Source organism: Oncorhynchus gorbuscha, linkage group LG11 (assembly GCF_021184085.1).
Source record: "Oncorhynchus gorbuscha isolate QuinsamMale2020 ecotype Even-year linkage group LG11, OgorEven_v1.0, whole genome shotgun sequence".
Taxonomy (NCBI): Eukaryota; Metazoa; Chordata; class Actinopteri; order Salmoniformes; family Salmonidae; genus Oncorhynchus; species Oncorhynchus gorbuscha.
The window spans coordinates 81629558-81650332 of NC_060183.1; the positions used below are offsets into that span (position 1 = coordinate 81629558).

General features: G+C 42.9%; 1 protein-coding gene across 1 annotated transcript in view; it reads left to right on the forward strand.

Moving 5' to 3' along the window:
- Window positions 1-20775, forward strand: part of LOC124047980 (sia-alpha-2,3-Gal-beta-1,4-GlcNAc-R:alpha 2,8-sialyltransferase-like) — a 92566-nt gene that overhangs the window by 2220 nt on the left and 69571 nt on the right. The window contains 3 exon segments of the mRNA XM_046368340.1: window positions 6177-6299; window positions 6845-7091; window positions 7094-7404. Coding sequence (XP_046224296.1) covers window positions 6177-6299; window positions 6845-7091; window positions 7094-7404 — 681 coding nt within the window.

The following is a 20775-nucleotide window of genomic DNA, read 5'->3' on the forward strand; positions in this document are numbered from 1 at the left end:
TCAAATTTGGACTCATCAGACCAAAGGACAGATTTCCACCGGTCTAATGTCCATTGCTTGTGTTTCTTGGCCCAAGCAAGTCTCTTCTTCTTATTGGTGTCCTTTAGTAGTGGTTTCTTTGTAGCAATTCGACCATGAAGGCCTGATTCACACAGTCCCCTCTGAACAGTTGATGTTGAGATGTGTCTGTTACTTGAACTCTGTGAAGTATTTATTTGGGTTGCAATTTCTGAGGCTGGTAACTCTAATGATTTTATCCTCTGCAACAGAGGTAACTCTGGGTCTTCCTTTTCTTATGGTACCGTCCTCATGAGAGCCAGTTTCATCATAGCCCTTGATGGTTTTTGCGACTGCACTTGAAGAAACTTTTTTACCAAATAGGCCTGTCTTCTGTATACCACCCCTAACATGTCACAACACAACTGATTGGCTAAAATGCATTAAGAATTTAAATTCCACAAATTAACTTTTAAGAAGGCACACCTGTTAATTGAAATGCATTCCAGGTGACTACCTCATGAAGCTGGTTGAGAGAATGCCAAGAGTGTGCAAAGCTGACGTCAAGGAAAAGGGTGGCTAATTTGAAGAATCTCAAATATAAAATATATTTAGATTTGTTTAACACTTTTTTTAGTTACTACATGATTCCATATGTGTTATTTCATAGTGTTGGTGTCTTCACTATTATTCTACAATGTAGAAAATAGTACAAATAAAGAAAAACCCTTGAATGAGTAGGTGTGTCCAAACATTTGACTGGTACTGTACATATGAATAAATTATATGGGTGTGTATCCCAAATGGCATTCTATTCCCTACATAGTGCACTACTTTTGATGCGATCCTTATAGGGAATATGGTTCCATTTGGAACACAACCATACTGTATTTTTAAAAGTACACCCCCCCTCCACAATGATAACATCATCATAACACTCAATGTTTTATCCCAACAGCCACGGTCCAATCCCTTCACAAGTACGGTACCATCAGGACTTCATGCAACCAATTGACATCAGGTGGTCTAATGGTTAAAGAAGTTCATTATAGACTGCCAGTGTAGGCTACACCGTGTGTACCCCTTAATTGGCACCCTATTCCCTGTATAGTGCACTACTTTTGACCAGAGCCCCCAAAGGGAATAGGGTGCCAGTTGGGACACAATCCAGGCAGTGCATGATGCTATCCTCCCCTTAAAATTAATAATGGCAGTGCTTGCTAGCTATCTAGCCTACATGCTAATGCTATTGCTAGCCTTGTTACCTGTTGACCAGTCAACAGGTCAGTTAGAGGAGCAGACAGGCATCATACCCTTTTCACACTGCTGACCCAAGCCGTGCCGTACTGGGCAAGCCAGCACATTACGGTCTCCAGTCAGCACCATTGTGTGAATTGGGTAATAATGTCCCATTGCATGAGTCTAATAATAACACTGCAATAAAATAGAATCACAGCTAGCTACCGCTTTATAATGGGAAACATAACAATGGAACTATAGTTCTTTACAGAGCTAGTTAATTACTTTATTAGGAAATTGAGTGACAGGAGTTGTGAAACAAGGAGAGGAAGAGAGTGGAGGGGAGTGATGAGGGTGAAGGAGAGGAGGAGGGTGGGGAGGGTGAATGAGAGGATGGTGGGGAGGGTGAAGGGGAGGAGAGAATAGGAGGGTGGAGGAGAGGAGGGCGGTGAGGGTGGAGGACAAGAGAGGATGGTGGGGAGGGTGAAGGGGAGGAGAGAAGAGGAGGGTGGAGGAGAGGAAAGGAGGGTAGAGGAGAGGAGGATGGTGAGGGTGGAGGACAGGAGAGGAGGACGGTGAGGGTGGAGGACAGGAGAGGATAGGAAGGTGGTGGAGAGGAGGGTGGTAATGAGGGTGGAAGAGAGGAGACTGGAGGGCAGGAGAGGATAGGAAGGTGGTGGAGAGGAGGGTGGTAATGAGGGTGGAAGAGAGGAGAGGAGGGTGGAGGAGGATGGTGAGGGTGGAGGACAGGAGTGGAGAGGAAGGTGGTGGAGAGGAGGGTGGGGGAGAGGAGGGTGGTAATGAGGGTGGAAGAGAGGAGAGGAGGGTGGAGGAGGATGGTGAGGGTGGAAGAGAGGAGAGGAGGGTGGGGGGGATGATGAGGGTGGAAGAGAGGAGACTGGAGGAGAGGAGGAGGATGGTGAGGGTAGAGGAAATGAGACTAGAGAAGAGGATGGTGTAGGCTTGAAAACCCAACCCTAGGCAACAATGATTAGGATCTGATTTCAGTTATGGAACTACGTCACTATTTTATCCGCTTAAATAAAATACAAAATAGCAGCTAGCATGTGGCTATTTTGCATCAACTAACTTCATTAAAACAAGTGATAGGGTAGCCTAGTGGTTAGAGTGTAGAGGCGGCAGGGTAGCCTAGTGGTTAGAGTGGAGTGGAGGGGCGGCAGGTAGCCTAGTGGTTAGAGTGTAGAGGTGGCAGGGTAGCCTAGTGGTTAGAGTGTAGGGGCGGTAGGTAGCCTAGTGGTTAGAGTGTAGAGGCGGCAGGGTAGCCTAGTGGTTAGAGTGTAGGGGCGGCAGGGTAGCCTAGTGGTTAGAGGGTAGGGACGGTAGGGTAGCCTAGTGGTTAGAGTGTAGGGGCGGTAGGTAGCCTAGTGGTTAGAGTGTAGAGGCGGCAGGGTAGCCTAGTGGTTAGAGTGTAGGGGCGGCAGGGTAGCCTAGTGGTTAGAGGGTAGGGACGGTAGGGTAGCCTAGTGGTTAGAGTGTAGGGGCGGTAGGGTAGCCTAGTGGTTAGAGTGTAGGGGCGGCAGGGTAGCCTAGTGGTTAGAGTGTAGGGGCGGCAGGGTAGCCTAGTGGTTAGAGTGTAGGGGCGGCAGGGTAGCCTAGTGGTTAGAGTGTAGGGGCGGTAGGTAGCCTAGTGGTTAGAGTGTAGGGGCGGTGGGTAGCCTAGTGGTTAGAGTGTAGAGGAGGCAGGGTAGCCTAGTGGTTAGAGTGTAGGGGCGGTAGGTAGCCTAGTGGTTAGAGTGTAGGGGCGGTAGGTAGCCTAGTGGTTAGAGTGTAGGGGCGGCAGGGTAGCCTAGTGGTTAGAGGAGGCAGGGTAGCCTAGTGGTTAGAGTGTAGGGGCGGTAGGTAGCCTAGTGGTTAGAGTGTAGGGGCGGCAGGGTAGCCTAGTGGTTAGAGTGTAGGGGCGGTAGGTAGCCTAGTGGTTAGAGTGTAGGGGCGGTGGGTAGCCTAGTGGTTAGAGTGTAGAGGAGGCAGGGTAGCCTAGTGGTTAGAGTGTAGAGGAGGCAGGTAGCCTAGTGGTTAGAGTGTAGAGGTGGCAGGTAGCCTAGTGGTTAGAGTGTAGAGGAGGCAGGTAGCCTAGTGGTTAGAGTGTAGAGGAGGCAGGGTAGCCTAGTGGTTAGAGTGTAGAGGAGGCAGGTAGCCTAGTGGTTAGAGTGTAGAGGAGGCAGGTAGCCTAGTGGTTAGAGTGTAGGGGCGGCAGGGTAGCCTAGTGGTTAGAGTGTAGAGGTGGCAGGGTAGCCTAGTGGTTAGAGTGTAGAGGAGGCAGGGTAGCCTAGTGGTTAGAGTGTAGAGGAGGCAGGTAGCCTAGTGGTTAGAGTGTAGAGGAGGCAGGTAGCCTAGTGGTTAGAGTGTAGAGGTGGCAGGTAGCCTAGTGGTTAGAGTGTAGAGGAGGCAGGTAGCCTAGTGGTTAGAGTGTAGAGGAGGCAGGTAGCCTAGTGGTTAGAGTGTAGGGGCGGCAGGGTAGCCTAGTGGTTAGAGTGTAGGGGCGGCATGGTAGCCTAGTGGTTAGAGTGTAGGGGCGGCAGGGTAGCCTAGTGGTTAGAGTGTAGGGGCGGTGGGTAGCCTAGTGGTTAGAGTGTAGGGGCGGCAGGGTAGCCTAGTGGTTAGAGTGTAGGGGCGGTGGGTAGCCTAGTGGTTAGAGTGTAGGGGCGGCAGGGTAGCCTAGTGGTTAGAGTGTAGGGGCGGTGGGTAGCCTAGTGGTTAGAGTGTAGGGGCGGTAGGTAGCCTAGTGGTTAGAGTGTAGGGGCGGCAGGGTAGCCTAGTGGTTAGAGTGTAGGGGCGGCAGGGTAGCCTAGTGGTTAGAGTGTAGGGGCGGCAGGGTAGCCTAGTGGTTAGAGTGTAGGGGCGGTGGGTAGCCTAGTGGTTAGAGTGTAGGGGCGGCAGGGTAGCCTAGTGGTTAGAGTGTAGGGGCGGTGGGTAGCCTAGTGGTTAGAGTGTAGGGGCGGCAGGGTAGCCTAGTGGTTAGAGTGTAGGGGCGGTGGGTAGCCTAGTGGTTAGAGTGTAGGGCGGTAGGTAGCCTAGTGGTTAGAGTGTAGGGGCGGTAGGTAGCCTAGTGGTTAGAGTGTAGGGGCGGTAGGTAGCCTAGTGGTTAGAGGGTAGGGACGGTAGGTAGCCTAGTGGTTAGAGTGTAGGGGCGGTAGGTAGCCTAGTGGTTAGAGTGTAGGGGCGGTAGGTAGCCTAGTGGTTAGAGTGTAGGGGCGGTAGGTAGCCTAGTGGTTAGAGTGTAGGGGCGGTAGGTAGCCTAGTGGTTAGAGTGTAGGGGCGGCAGGGTAGCCTAGTGGTTAGAGTGTAGGGGCGGCAGGGTAGCCTAGTGGTTAGAGTGTAGGGGCGGCAGGGTAGCCTAGTGGTTAGAGTGTAGGGGCGGTAGGTAGCCTAGTGGTTAGAGTGTAGGGGCGGCAGGGTAGCCTAGTGGTTAGAGTGTAGGGGCGGTAGGTAGCCTAGTGGTTAGAGTGTAGGGGCGGTAGGTAGCCTAGTGGTTAGAGTGTAGGGGCGGTAGGTAGCCTAGTGGTTAGAGTGTAGGGGCGGTAGGTAGCCTAGTGTTTAGAGTGTAGGGACGGTAGGTAGCCTAGTGGTTAGAGCTTTGGGCCGGTAACCGGGAAGGTTGCTAGATCGAATCACAGAGCTGGTTGTTGAAATCTGTCATTCTGCCACTGAACAAGGCAGTTAACCCACTGTTCCTAGGTTGTCATTGTAAATAATAGGTGGTTCTTAACTGACTTGCCTAGTTGAATAAAAGTTTTTGAAAAAAACACTGCAAAGGTTTTGCCTGCAAACATTGGTTTTGAATTGTAACGTTCTGGCAGGTCAACCTCGTGATTTGTTGAATACAGACAACTATTTTTTTTCCTTATATTTTTTTTTCGAAGTTGCCAAAAGAGTCTGTAATTGAAACTAGAACCTTGTCGCTGTTGCCTAGGAGGGTGGAGGAGAGGAGGGTGTAGGAGAGGAGAGGAGGGTGGAGGAGAGGAGGGTGTAGGAGAGGAGAGAAGGGTGTAGGAGAGGAGAGGAGGGTGTAGGAGAGGAGAGGAGGGTGTAGGAGAGGGTGTAGGAGAGGAGAGGAGAGGAGGGTGTAGGAGAGGAGAGGAGGGTGGAGGAGAGGAGAGGAGGGTGGAGGAGAGGAGAGGAGAGGAGGGTGTAGGAGAGGAGAGGAGAGGAGGGTGGAGGAGAGGAGAGGAGGGTGGAGGAGAGGAGGGAGGAGGAGAGGAGGGTGGAGGAGGAAGGTGGGGAGGAGAGGAGGGTGGAGGAGAGGAGGGTGGAGGAGAGAGAGAGGAGGGTGGAGGAGAGGAGAGGAGGAGGAGAGAGGAGGGTGAGAGGAGAGGAGAGAGGAGGGTGTAGGAGAGGAGAGGAGGGTGGAGGAGAGGAGAGGAGAGGAGAGAGGAGAGGAGGGTGGAGGAGAGGAGAGAGAGGAGGGTGGAGGAGAGGAGAGGAGGGTGGACGAGAGGAGAGGAGGGTGGAGGAGAGGAGGGTGTAGGAGAGGAGAGGAGGGTGGAGGAGAGGAGGGTGGAGGAGAGGAGAGGAGGGTGGAGGGGTGGAGGGTGGAGGAGAGGAGGGTGGAGGAGAGGAGAGGAGGGTGGAGGAGAGGGTGTTAGACGTTGATCAGGCCCTGCTTCTACCAGCTTCCCACCTATCAGTAACATCAGAACCAACTGGGCCGGCCTCCCTTCCCTTCCTAATGGACACAACACACTGTTTCTGTGGTTGTCTCTGTCAAAAAAAAGGAGGTTGGTTCTTCTTACGCTTAATAAACAAACTACAGAATATTCCTTTTGCAAAACAGAAAACAAATATTCCTTTTGCAATTTTTTTCTGTCTTTTTTTCTGTCTTTGGAGTTGCAGTAGCATGGGAAAAATAGACAATTTACAGGTAGACACTAACATTTTGGTCCAAGCCTTCTCTAGTGTGTACCAATGTCTCTGTACGACAGGTCTCAGCTGGCCATGAAGTACCTGGACCCGGCCTTCACCCCTCTGACCAAGGCCCTGAACGAGGGCCTGCAGGAGAACGCCTCCAAATGGCGCTATAACAGAACGGCATTCACAGAACAGAGGTAAAGTTAGCCTGTAGGGATACATCTGGGTGCTGTTCAGTAAGCACTAACGTTGCAAAACTTTCACAACAGACAACTGTTGTTATTGGACACATTCAGGTTGTACCCTCCACGTTTCAAAATGCTTTGTGCCTAATGAACATGACCCGGGCCAGACATAGTCTCTGGTGACAGCCTTAATAGTAAAATATAAGTAGCTGGTTTGGTTCTGATTTTGGTGCCAAGATTATTTAAACCAGACACTAAGCTGGGTTCAAATGACTGCTTATTCAAGTATTTGTATTTGAAATACTTATTTTCTGTGTATTTGAGTGTTTTCAAATAATGTAACTGAATCAACTAATCGTATTTTGGCTATTTGAAACTATTTTCCATATACATTTCAATTACCCATAGGGCCAAACAGATCTAGGTCCAAATTCAGGAAGTATTTAAATATTAGTATTTGGAAAAACACTCTTGTGTATTTGGGTATTTCCAAATACATTCTAATACTTTCAGGTATAACACCCCCCCCCCCTGTCTGATCTCCCCATCTCTTCCAGAAAAGAGATCTCTCAGCACATCGACATCGCCCACAACTTCACCCTGACCCGGAGCAGCGTGCGCGTGGGTCAGCTGATGCACTATGACTATTCCAGCCACAAGTACGTGTTCTCTATCGGCGAGAACTTCAAGTCCCTGCTTCCCGAGGCCTCCCCCATCGTCAACAAGCACTACAATGTGTGCGCCGTGGTGGGGAACAGCGGCATTCTCACAGGGAGTCGCTGCGGCCCCGAGATCGAGAGAAGTTCGACTTCGTCTTCCGCTGCAACTTCGCTCCCACTGAGATCTTCCGCCGGGACGTGGGGCGGAGGACCAACCTCACGACCTTTAACCCCAGCATCCTGGAGAAGTACTACAACAACCTGCTGACCATCCAAGACAGGAACAACTTCTTCCTGAGTCTGAAGAAGCTGGACAGGGCCATACTCTGGATCCCTGCCTTCTTCTTCCATACCTCGGCCACGGTGACCAGGACACTGGTCGACTTCTTTGTTGAGCACAGAGGACAGCTGAAGGTTCAGCTTGCCTGGCCTGGCAACATCATGCAGTACGTCAACAGGTAACACTGGATACAACTGACTGATTGATTGATGTATAGTTAATTGATTGATTGATTTGATTTGATTGATTGATTGATTGGTTGATGATGTTATTGTCCTTCAAGAGGAAAAAAATGTTTCACTGCTCACAAGTTACGTAGAATCACAACTGGACACACTCAACATAGTATTGGACAGAGAGAGGTCTGTCTGTGAATGGGTCTGGAACAGTGAGAGGTCTGTCTGTGAATGGGTCTGGGACAGAGAGTGATCTATCTGTGAATGGGTCTGGAACAGAGAGTGATCTATCTGTGAATGTGTCTGGAACAGAGAGTGATCTATCTGTGAATGGGTCTGAGTTTAATTTCATAAGAGACTGGGTTTGCATCCCAGATGTTACCCTATTCCCTACGTAGTGCACTACTTTTGACCAGAGCCCTATGGGCCCTACGTGCCCTTGTCAACGGTAGTGCAACACGTAGGGAATAGGGTGCCATCTGGGACACGGCCTGGTTGTGCTGTAATCTCCCTCAATCCCATTAAAGTAACCTGCTCGGACAGGATTACTCCGTTTAAGAGGCTCTGTCTGCCTGAAGACACCTTAACTGTCTGTTGTGTCTGTTGTTAAGGGAACAGTTGTATTTTCCTTCCAGTAGGGAATGTGGTAAAGCATCAATGGTTTAAATTAGTTTTCTACTTAATACTGGAGCAATCACACATAAACACACATAACACACATAATCACACATAAACACACACACATAAACACACACACATATAAACAAACATAAACACACATAAACACATAAACACACATTAACACACATAAACACACACACACATAAACACACATAAACACACACACACATAAACACACACACACATAAACACACATAAACACACAAACATACACACATAAACACACATAAACACACACACATAAACACACACACATAAACACACACACATAAACACACATAAACACACATAAACACGCATAAACACACACACATAAACACACATGAACACACACACATAAACACACACACACATAAACACACATAAACACACAAACACACACACATAAACACACACACATGAACACACATAAACACACAAACACACACACATAAACACACACACATAAACACACACACATAAACACACATAAACACACATAAACACACAAACACACACACATAAACACACACACATAAACACACAAACAAACAAACACACACACATAAACACACATAACACACATAAACACACATAAACACACACACATAAACACACAAACAAACAAACACACACACATAAACACACACACATGAACACACATAAACACACATAAACACACATAAACACACAAACACACACACATAAACACACATAAACACACACACATAAACACACATAAACAAACAAACACACACGCATAAACACACACACATAAACACAGATAAACACACATAAACACACATGAACACACACACATAAACACACATAAACACACACACACATAAACACACACACACATAAACACACACACACATAAACACACACACACATAAACACACATAAGCACACAAACACACACACAAACACACACACATAAACACACACACATAAACACACATGAACACACACACATAAACACACATAAACACACACACACATAAACACACACACACATAAACACACATAAGCACACAAACACACACACAAACACACACACATAAACACACACACATAAACACACATGAACACACACACATAAACACACACACACATAAACACACATAAACACACATAAACACACACACACATAAACACACACACACATAAACACACACACACATGAAGACACAGAAACACACAAACACACATAAACACACATAAACACACATAAACACACATAAACACACACACATAAACACACACACACATAAACACACATAAACACACACACATAAACACACACACATAAACACACACACACACACACACATAAACACACATAAACACACATAAACACACACACATAAACACACACACACACATAAACACACATAAACACACATAAACACACACATATAAACACACATAAACACACATAAACACACATAAACACACACACATAAACACACACACATAAACACACATAAACACACATGAACACACATAAACACACATAAACACACATAAACACACATAAACACACACACATAAACACACACATATAAACACACATAAACACACACACATAAACACACACACACATAAACACACACACACATAAACACACATAAACACACACACACACATAAACGCACATAAACACACAAACACATTTACATTTACATTTAAGTCATTTAGCAGACGCTCTTATCCAGAGCGACTTACAAAATGGTGCATTCACCTTATGACATCCAGTGGAACAGTCACTTTACAATAGTGCATCTAAATCTTAAAGGGGGGGGTGAGAGGGAATACTTATCCTATCCTAGGTATTCCTTAAAGAGGTGGGGTTTCAGGTGTCTCCGGAAGGTGGTGATTGACTCCGCTGTCCTGGCGTCGTGAGGGAGTTTGTTCCACCATTGGGGGGCCAGAGCAGCGAACAGTTTTGACTGGGCTGAGCGGGAGCTGTACTTCCTCAGTGGTAGGGAGGCGAGCAGGCCAGAGGTGGATGAACGCAGTGCCCTTGTTTGGGTGTAGGGCCTGATCAGAGCCTGGAGGTACTGAGGTGCCGTTCCCCTCACAGCTCCGTAGGCAAGCACCATGGTCTTGTAGCGGATGCGAGCTTCAACTGGAAGCCAGTGGAGAGAACGGAGGAGCGGGGTGACGTGAGAGAACTTGGGAAGGTTGAACACCAGACGGGCTGCGGCGTTCTGGATGAGTTGAAGGGGTTTAATGGCACAGGCAGGGAGCCCAGCCAACAGCGAGTTGCAGTAGTCCAGACGGGAGATGACAAGTGCCTGGATTAGGACCTGCGCCGCTTCCTGTGTGAGGCAGGGTCGTACTCTGCGGATGTTGTAGAGCATGAACCTACAGGAACGGGCCACCGCCTTGATGTTGGTTGAGAACGACAGGGTGTTGTCCAGGATCACACCAAGGTTCTTAGCGCTCTGGGAGGAGGACACAATGGAGTTGTCAACCGTGATGGCGAGATCATGCAATGGGCAGTCCTTCCCCGGGAGGAAGAGCAGCTCCGTCTTGCCGAGGTTCAGCTTGAGGTGGTGATCCGTCATCCACACTGATATGTCTGCCAGACATGCAGAGATGCGATTCGCCACCTGGTCATCAGAAGGGGGAAAGGAGAAGATTAGTTGTGTGTCGTCTGCATAGCAATGATAGGAGAGACCATGTGAGGTTATGACAGAGCCAAGTGACTTGGTGTATAGCGAGAATAGGAGAGGGCCTAGAACAGAGCCCTGGGGGACACCAGTGGTGAGAGCGCGTGGTGAGGAGACAGATTCTCGCCACGCCACCTGGTAGGAGCGACCTGTCAGGTAGGACGCAATCCAAGCGTGGGCCGCGCCGGAGATGCCCAACTCGGAGAGGGTGGAGAGGAGGATCTGAAGGTTCACAGTATCGAAGGCAGCCGATAGATCTAGAAGGATGAGAGCAGAGGAGAGAGAGTTAGCTTTAGCAGTGCGGAGCGCCTCCGTGAAACAGAGGAGAGCAGTCTCAGTTGAATGACTAGTCTTGAAACCTGACTGATTTGGATCAAGAAGGTCATTCAGAGAGAGATAGCGGGAGAGCTGGCCAAGGACGGCACGTTCAAGAGTTTTGGAGAGAAAAGAAAGAAGGGATACTGGTCTGTAATTGTTGACATCGGAGGGATCGAGTGTAGGTTTTTTCAGAAGGGGTGCAACTCTCGCTCTCTTGAAGACGGAAGGGACGTAGCCAGCGGTCAGGGATGAGTTGATGAGCGAGGTGAGGTAAGGGAGAAGGTCTCCGGAAATGGTCTGGAGAAGAGGGGAGGGGATAGGGTCAAGCGGGCAGGTTGTTGGGCGGCCGGCCGTCACAAGACGCGAGATTTCATCTGGAGAGAGAGGGAGAAAGAGGTCAGAGCACAGGGTAGGGCAGTGTGAGCAGAACCAGCGGTGTCGTTTGACTTAGCAAACGAGGATCGGATGTCGTCGACCTTCTTTTCAAAATGGTTGACGAAGTCGTCTGCAGAGAGGGAGGAGGGGGGGGGGGGGGGTTCAGGAGGGAGGAGAAGGTGGCAAAGAGCTTCCTAGGGTTAGAGGCAGATGCTTGGAATTTAGCGTGGTAGAAAGTGGCTTTAGCAGCAGAGACAGTGGAGGAAAATGTAGAGAGGAGGGAGTGAAAGGATGCCAGGTCCGCAGGGAGGCGAGTTTTCCTCCATTTCCGCTCGGCTGCCCGGAGCCCTGTTCTGTGAGCTCGCAATGAGTCATCGAGCCACGGAGCGGGAGGGGAGGACCGAGCCGGCCTGGAGGATAGGGGACATAGAGAGTCAAAGGATGCAGAGAGGGTGGAGAGGAGGGTTGAGGAGGCAGAATCAGGAGATAGGTTGGAGAAGGTTTGAGCGGAGGGAAGAGATGATAGGATGGAAGAGGAGAGAGTAGCGGGGGAGAGAGAGCGAAGGTTGGGACGGCGCGATACCATCCGAGTAGGGGCAGTGTGGGAGGTGTTGGATGAGAGCGAGAGGGAAAAGGATACAAGGTAGTGGTCGGAGACTTGGAGGGGAGTTGCAATGAGGTTAGTGGAAGAACACACACACACATAAACACACATGAACACATGAACACACATGAACACACATGAACACACATAAACACACATAAACACACTTAAACACACACACATAAACACACATAAACACACACACATAAACACACACAAACACACATAAACACACAAACACACATAAACACACAAACACACATGAACACACACACACATAAACACACACACACACATAAACACACACACACAAACACACACACACATAAACACACACACACATAAACGCAAATAAACACACATGAACACACATAAACACACACACATAAACACACATAAACACACACACATATACACACACACACATAAACACACACACACAAACACACACACACATAAACACACATAAACACACACACATAAACACATTATCCATTCTAACAGTACCCATTCTAACTACCCATTCTAACAGTACCCATTCTAACTACCCATTCTAACTACCCATTCTAACAGTATCCATTCTAACTACCCATTCTAACAGTATCCATTCTAACTATCCATTCTAACAGTATCCATTCTAACTACCCATTCTAACAGTATCCATTCTAACAGTACCCATTCTAACAGTATCCAGTATCCATTCTAACAGTATCCATTCTAACTACCCATTCTAACAGTATCCATTCTAACTACCCATTCTAACTACCCATTCTAACAGTATCCATTCTAACTACCCATTCTAACAGTATCCATTCTAACTATCCATTCTAACAGTATCCATTCTAACTACCCATTCTAACAGTATCCATTCTAACAGTACCCATTCTAACAGTATCCAGTATCCATTCTAACAGTATCCATTCTAACTACCCATTCTAACAGTATCCAGTATCCATTCTAACAGTATCCATTCTAACTACCCATTCTAACAGTATCCATTCTAACAGTACCCAATCTAACAGTATCCATTCTAACTACCCATTCTAACAGTATCCAGTATCCATTCTAACAGTATCCATTCTAACAGTATCCATTCTAACTACCCATTCTAACAGTATCTAACTACCCATTCTAACCCATTCTAACTACCCATTCTAACAGTATCCAGTGTCCATTCTAACAGTATCCATTCTAACTACCCATTCTAACTACCCATTCTAACAGTATCCATTCTAACAGTACCCATTCCAACAGTATCCAGTATCCATTCTAACAGTATCCATTCTAACTACCCATTCTAACAGTATCCATTCTAACTACCCATTCTAACAGTATCCAGTATCCAGTCTAACAGTATCCATTCTAACTACCCATTCTAACAGTATCCAGTATCCATTCTAACAGTATCCATTCTAACAGTATCCATTCTAACAGTATCCATTCTAACAGTACCCATTCTAACAGTATCCATTCTAACTACCCATTCTAAAAGTATCCATTCTAACTACCCATTCTAACAGTATCCATTCTAACAGTATCCATTCTAACAGTATCCATTCTAACAGTATCCATTCTAACATGATCCATTCTAACAGTAACCATTCTAACAGTAACCATTCTAACAGTATCCATTCTAACAGTATCTATTCTAACAGTATCCATTCTAACAGTATCTATTCTAACAGTATCCATTCTATCAGTATCCATTCTAACAGTATCTATTCTAACAGTACCCATTCTAACAATATCCATTCTAACAGTATCCATTCTAACAGTATCCATTCTAACAGTATCCATTCTAACAGTATCCAGTATCCATTCTAACAGAATCCATTCTAACAGTATCCATTCTAACAGTATCCAGTATCCATTCTAACAGTATCCATTCTAACAGTATCCATTCTAACAGTATCCAGTATCCATTCTAACAGTATCCATTCTAACAACCCATTCTAACAGTATCTATTCTAACAGTACCCATTCTAACAATATCCATTCTAACAGTATCCATTCTAACAGTATCCAGTATCCATTGTAACAGTATCCATTCTAACAACCTATTCTAACAGTATCCATTCTATCAGTATCCATTCTAACAGTATCCATTCTAACAGTATCCAGTATCCATTCTAACAATATCCATTCTAACAGTATCCATTCTAACAATACCCATTCTAACAGTATCCATTATAACAGTATCCATTCTAACAGTATCCATTCTAACAGTATCCATTCTAACTACCCATTCTATCAATATCCATTCTAACAATATCCATTCTAACAGTATCCAGTATCATTCTAACTACCCATTCTAACAGTATCCAGTATCATTCTAACTACCCATTCTAACAGTATCCAGTATCCATTCTAACAATATTCATTCTAACATTATCCATACTTACAGTATCCATTCTAATTACCCATTCTAACAGTATCCAGTAATCATTCTAACAGTATCCATTCTAACAGTACCCATTCTAACAGTACCCATTCTAACAGTATCCATTCTAACAGTATCCATTCTAACAGTATCCATTCTAACAGTAACCATTCTAACAGTATCCATTCTAACAGTATCCATTCTAACTACCCATTGTAACAGTATCCAGTATCCATTCTAACAGTAACCATTCTAACAGTATCCATTCTAACAGTATCCATTCTAACAGTATCCATTCTAACAGTATCCATTCTAACAGTATCCATTCTAACAGTATCCATTCTAACTACCCATTGTAACAGTATCCAGTATTCATTCTAACAGTATCCATTCTAACAGTATCCATTCTAACAGTATCCATTCTAACATGATCCATTCTAACAGTATCCATTCTAACAGTACCCATTCTAACAGTATCCAGTATCCATTCTAACTACCCATTCTAACAGTTTCCATTCTATCAGTATCCATTCTAACAGTATCCACTCTAACATGATCAATTCTAACAGTAACCATTCTAACAGTATCCAGTATCCATACTAACAGTATCCATTCTAACAGTATCCATTCTAACAGTATCCATTCTAACAGTATCCATTCTAACAGTATCCATTCTAACTACCCATTCTAACAGTATCCAGTATCCATTCTAACTACCCCTTCTAACAGTATCCAGTATCCATTCTAAAAGTATACATTCTAACAATACCCATTCTAACAGTATCCATTCTATCAGTATCCATTCTAACAGTATCCAATATCCATTCTAACAGTATCCATTCTAACAGTATCCATTCTAACAGTATCCAGTATCCATTCTAACAGTATCCATTCTAACAGTATCCATTCTAACAATAACCATTGTAACAGTATCCATTCTAACAGTATCCATTCTAACAATACCCATTCTAACAGTATCCATTCTAACAGTATCCATTCTAACAATACCCATTCTAACAGTATCCATTCTAACAGTATACATTCTAACAATATCCATTGTAACAGTATCCATTCTAACAGTATCCATTCTAACAATATCCATTGTAACAGTATCCATTCTAACAGTATCCATTCTAACAATACCCATTCTAACAGTATCGATTCTAACAGTATCCATTCTAACAATACCCATTCTAACAGTATCCATTTTATCAATATCCATTCTAACAGTATCCATTCTAACAGTATCCATTCTAACAGTATCCATTCTAACAGTATCCATTCAAACAGTACCCATTCTAACAGTATCCAGTATCCATTCTAACTACCCATTCTAACAGTATCCAGTATCCATTCTAACAGTATCCATTCTAACAGTATCCAGTATCCATTCTAACAGTATCCATTCAAACAGTATCCATTCTAACAGTATCCATTCTAACAGTATCCATTCTAACAGTATCCATTCAAACAGTATCCATTCAAACAGTACCCATTCTAACAGTATCCAGTATCCATTCTAACAGTATCCATTCTATCAGTATCCATTCTAACAGTATCTAACTACCCATTCTAACCCATTCTAACTACCCATGCTAACAGTATCCAGTAACCATTCTAACAGTAACCATTCTAACAGTAACCATTCTAACAGTATCCATTCTAACAGTATCCATTCTAACAGTATCCATTCAAACAGTACCCATTCTAACAGTATCCAGTATCCATTCTAACAGTATCCATTCTATCAGTATCCATTCTAACAGTATCCATTCTAACAGTATCCATTCTAACAGTATCCAGTCTCCATTCTAACTACCCATTCTAACAGTTTCCATTCTAACTACCCATTCTAACAGTTTCAATTCTATCAGTATCCATTCTATCAGTATCCATTCTAACAGTATCCATTCTAACAGTATCCATTCTATCAATATCCATTCTATCAGTATCCATTCTAACAGTACCCATTCTAACAGTATCCAGTATCAATTCTAACTACCCATTCTAACAGTTTCCATTCTATCAGTATCCATTCTAACAGTATCCACTCTAACATGATCAATTCTAACAGTAACCATTCTAACAGTATCCAGTATCCATACTAACAGTATCCTTTCGAACAGCACCCATTCTAACAGTATCCATTCTAACAGTATCCATTCTAACAGTATCCATTCTAACAGTATCCATTCTATCAGTATCCATTCTTACAGTATCCATTCTAACAGTATCCAGTATCCATTCTAACTACCCCTTCTAACAGTATCCAGTATCCATTCTAAAAGTATACATTCTAACAATACCCATTCTATCAGTATCCATTCTAACAGTATCCATTCAAACTACCCATTCTAACAGTATCCAGTATCCATTCTAACAGTACCCATTCTAACAGTATCCAGTATCCATTCTAACAATACCCCTTCTAACAGTATCCATTCTATCAGTATCCATTCTAACAGTATCCAGTATCCATTCTAACAGTATCCATTCTAACAGTATCCATTCTAACAGTATCTAACTACCCATTCTAACCCATTCTAACTACCCATTCTAACAGTATCCAGTATCTATTCTAACAGTATCCATTCTAACAGTATCCAGTAACCATTCTAACAGTAACCATTCTAACAGTAACCATTCTAATCAGTATCCATTCTAACTACCCATTCTAACAGTATCCATTCTAACTACCCATTCTAACAGTATCCAGTATCCATTCAAACTACCCATTCTAACAGTATCCAGTATCCATTCTAAAAGTATACATTCTAACAATACCCATTCTAACAGTATCCATTCTATCAGTATCCATTCTAACAGTATCCATTCAAACTACCCATTCTAACAGTATCCAGTATCCATTCTAAAAGTATACATTCTAACAATACCCATTCTAACAGTATCCATTCTATCAGTATCCATTTTAACAGTATCCATTCAAACTACCCATTCTAACAGTATCCAGTATCCATTCTAACAGTATCCATTCTAACAGTATCCATTCTAACAATATCCATTGTAACAGTATCCATTCTAAAAGTATCCATTCTAACAGTATCCATTCTAACAGTATCCATTCTAACAGTATCCATTCAAACAGTACCCATTCTAACAGTATCCATTCTAACAGTATCCATTCTAACAGTATCCATTCTATCAGTATCCATTCTAACAGTATCCATTCAAACAGTACCCATTCTAACAGTATCCAGTATCCATTCTAACAGTATCCATTCTAACAGTATCCATTCTAACAGTATTCATTCTAACAGTATCCATTCTAACAGTATTCATTCTAACAGTATCCATTCTAACAGTATCCATTCTAACAGTATCCATTCTAACTACCCATTCTAACAGTATCCATTCTAACTACCCATTCTAACAGTATCCAGTATCCATTCTAACTACCCCTTCTAACAGTATCCAGTATCCATTCTAAAAGTATACATTCTAACAATACCCATTCTATCAGTATCCATTCTAACAGTATCCATTCAAACTACCCATTCTAACAGTATCCAGTATTCATTCTAACAGTACCCATTCTAACAGTATCCAGTATCCATTCTAACAATACCCCTTCTAACAGTATCCATTCTATCAGTATCCATTCATACAGTATCCATTCTAACTTCCCATTCTAACAGTATCCATTCTATCAGTATCCATTCTAACAGTATCCATTCTAACAGTATCCATTCTAACAGTATCTAACTACCCATTCTAACCCATTCTAACTACCCATTCTAACAGTATCCAGTATCTATTCTAACAGTATCCATTCTAACAGTATCCAGTAACCATTCTAACAGTAACCATTCTAACAGTAACCATTCTAATCAGTATCCATTCTAACTACCCATTCTAACAGTATCCATTCTAACTACCCATTCTAACAGTATCCAGTATCCATTCTAACTACCCATTCTAACAGTATCCAGTATCCATTCTAAAAGTATACATTCTAACAATACCCATTCTAACAGTATCCATTCTATCAGTATCCATTCTAACAGTATCCATTCAAACTACCCATTCTAACAGTATCCAGTATCCATTCTAAAAGTATACATTCTAACAATACCCATTCTAACAGTATCCATTCTATCAGTATCCATTTTAACAGTATCCATTCAAACTACCCATTCTAACAGTATCCAGTATCCATTCTAAAAGTATCCATTCTAACAGTATCCATTCTAACAGTATCCATTCTAACAGTATCCATTCAAACAGTACCCATTCTAACAGTATCCATTCTAACAGTATCCATTCTAACAGTATCCATTCTATCAGTATCCATTCTAACAGTATCCATTCAAACAGTACCCATTCTAACAGTATCCAGTATCCATTCTAACAGTATCCATTCTAACAGTATCCATTCTAACAGTATTCATTCTAACAGTATCCATTCTAACAGTATCCATTCTATCAGTATCCATTCTAACAGTATCCATTCTATCAGTATCCATTCTATCAGTATCCATTCTAACAGTATCCATTCTAACAGTATCCAGTATCCATTCTAACTACCCATTCTAACAGTTTCCATTCTATCAGTATCCATTCTAACAGTATCCACTCTAACATGATCAATTCTAACAGTAACCATTCTAACAGTATCCAGTATCCATACTAACAGTATCCATTCTAACAGTATCCATTCTAACAGTATCCATTCTAACAGTATCCATTCTAACAGTATCCATTCTAACTACCCATTCTAACAGTATCCAGTATCCATTCTAACTACCCCTTCTAACAGTATCCAGTATCCATTCTAAAAGTATACATTCTAACAATACCCATTCTAACAGTATCCATTCTATCAGTATCCATTCTAACAGTATCCAATATCCATTCTAACAGTATCCATTCTAACAGTATCCATTCTAACAGTATCCAGTATCCATTCTATCAGTATCCATTCTAACAGTATCCATTCAAACTACCCATTCTAACAGTATCCAGTATCCATTCTAACAGTACCCATTCTAACAGTATCCAGTATCCATTCTAACAGTACCCATTCTAACAGTATCCAGTATCCATTCTAACAATACCCCTTCTAACAGTATCCATTCTATCAGTATCCATTCATACAGTATCCATTCTAACTTCCCATTCTAACAGTATCCATTCTATCAGTATCCATTCTAACAGTATCCATTCTAACAGTATCCATTCTAACAGTATCTAACTACCGATTCTAACCCATTCTAACTACCCATTCTAACAGTATCCAGTATCTATTCTAACAGTATCCATTCTAACAGTATCCAGTAACCATTCTAACAGTAACCATTCTAACAGTAACCATTCTAATCAGTATCCATTCTAACTACCCATTCTAACAGTATCCATTCTAACTACCCATTCTAACAGTATCCAGTATCCATTCTAACTACCCATTCTAACAGTATCCAGTATCCATTCTAAAAGTATACATTCTAACAATACCCATTCTAACAGTATCCATTCTATCAGTATCCATTTTAACAGTATCCATTCAAACTACCCATTCTAACAGTATCCAGTATCCATTCTAACAGTATCCATTCTAACAGTATCCATTCTAACAATATCCATTGTAACAGTATCCATTCCTAAAAGTATCCATTCTAACAGTATCCATTCTAACAGTATCCATTCTAACAGTATCCATTCAAACAGTACCCATTCTAACAGTATCCATTCTAACAGTATCCATTCTAACAGTATCCATTCTATCAGTATCCATTCTAACAGTATCCATTCAAACAGTACCCATTCTAACAGTATCCAGTATCCATTCTAACAGTATCCATTCTAACAGTATCCATTCTAACAGTATTCATTCTAACAGTATCCATTCTAACAGTATCCATTCTATCAGTATCCATTCTAACAGTATCCATTCTATCAGTATCCATTCTATCAGTATCCATTCTAACAGTATCCATTCTAACAGTATCCAGTATCCATTCTAACTACCCATTCTAACAGTTTCCATTCTATCAGTATCCATTCTAACAGTATCCACTCTAACATGATCAATTCTAACAGTAACCATTCTAACAGTATCCAGTATCCATACTAACAGTATCCATTCTAACAGTATCCATTCTAACAGTATCCATTCTAACAGTATCCATTCTAACTACCCATTCTAACAGTATCCAGTATCCATTCTAACTACCCCTTCTAACAGTATCCAGTATCCATTCTAAAAGTATACATTCTAACAATACCCATTCTAACAGTATCCATTCTATCAGTATCCATTCTAACAGTATCCAATATCCATTCTAACAGTATCCATTCTAACAGTATCCATTCTAACAGTATCCAGTATCCATTCTAACAG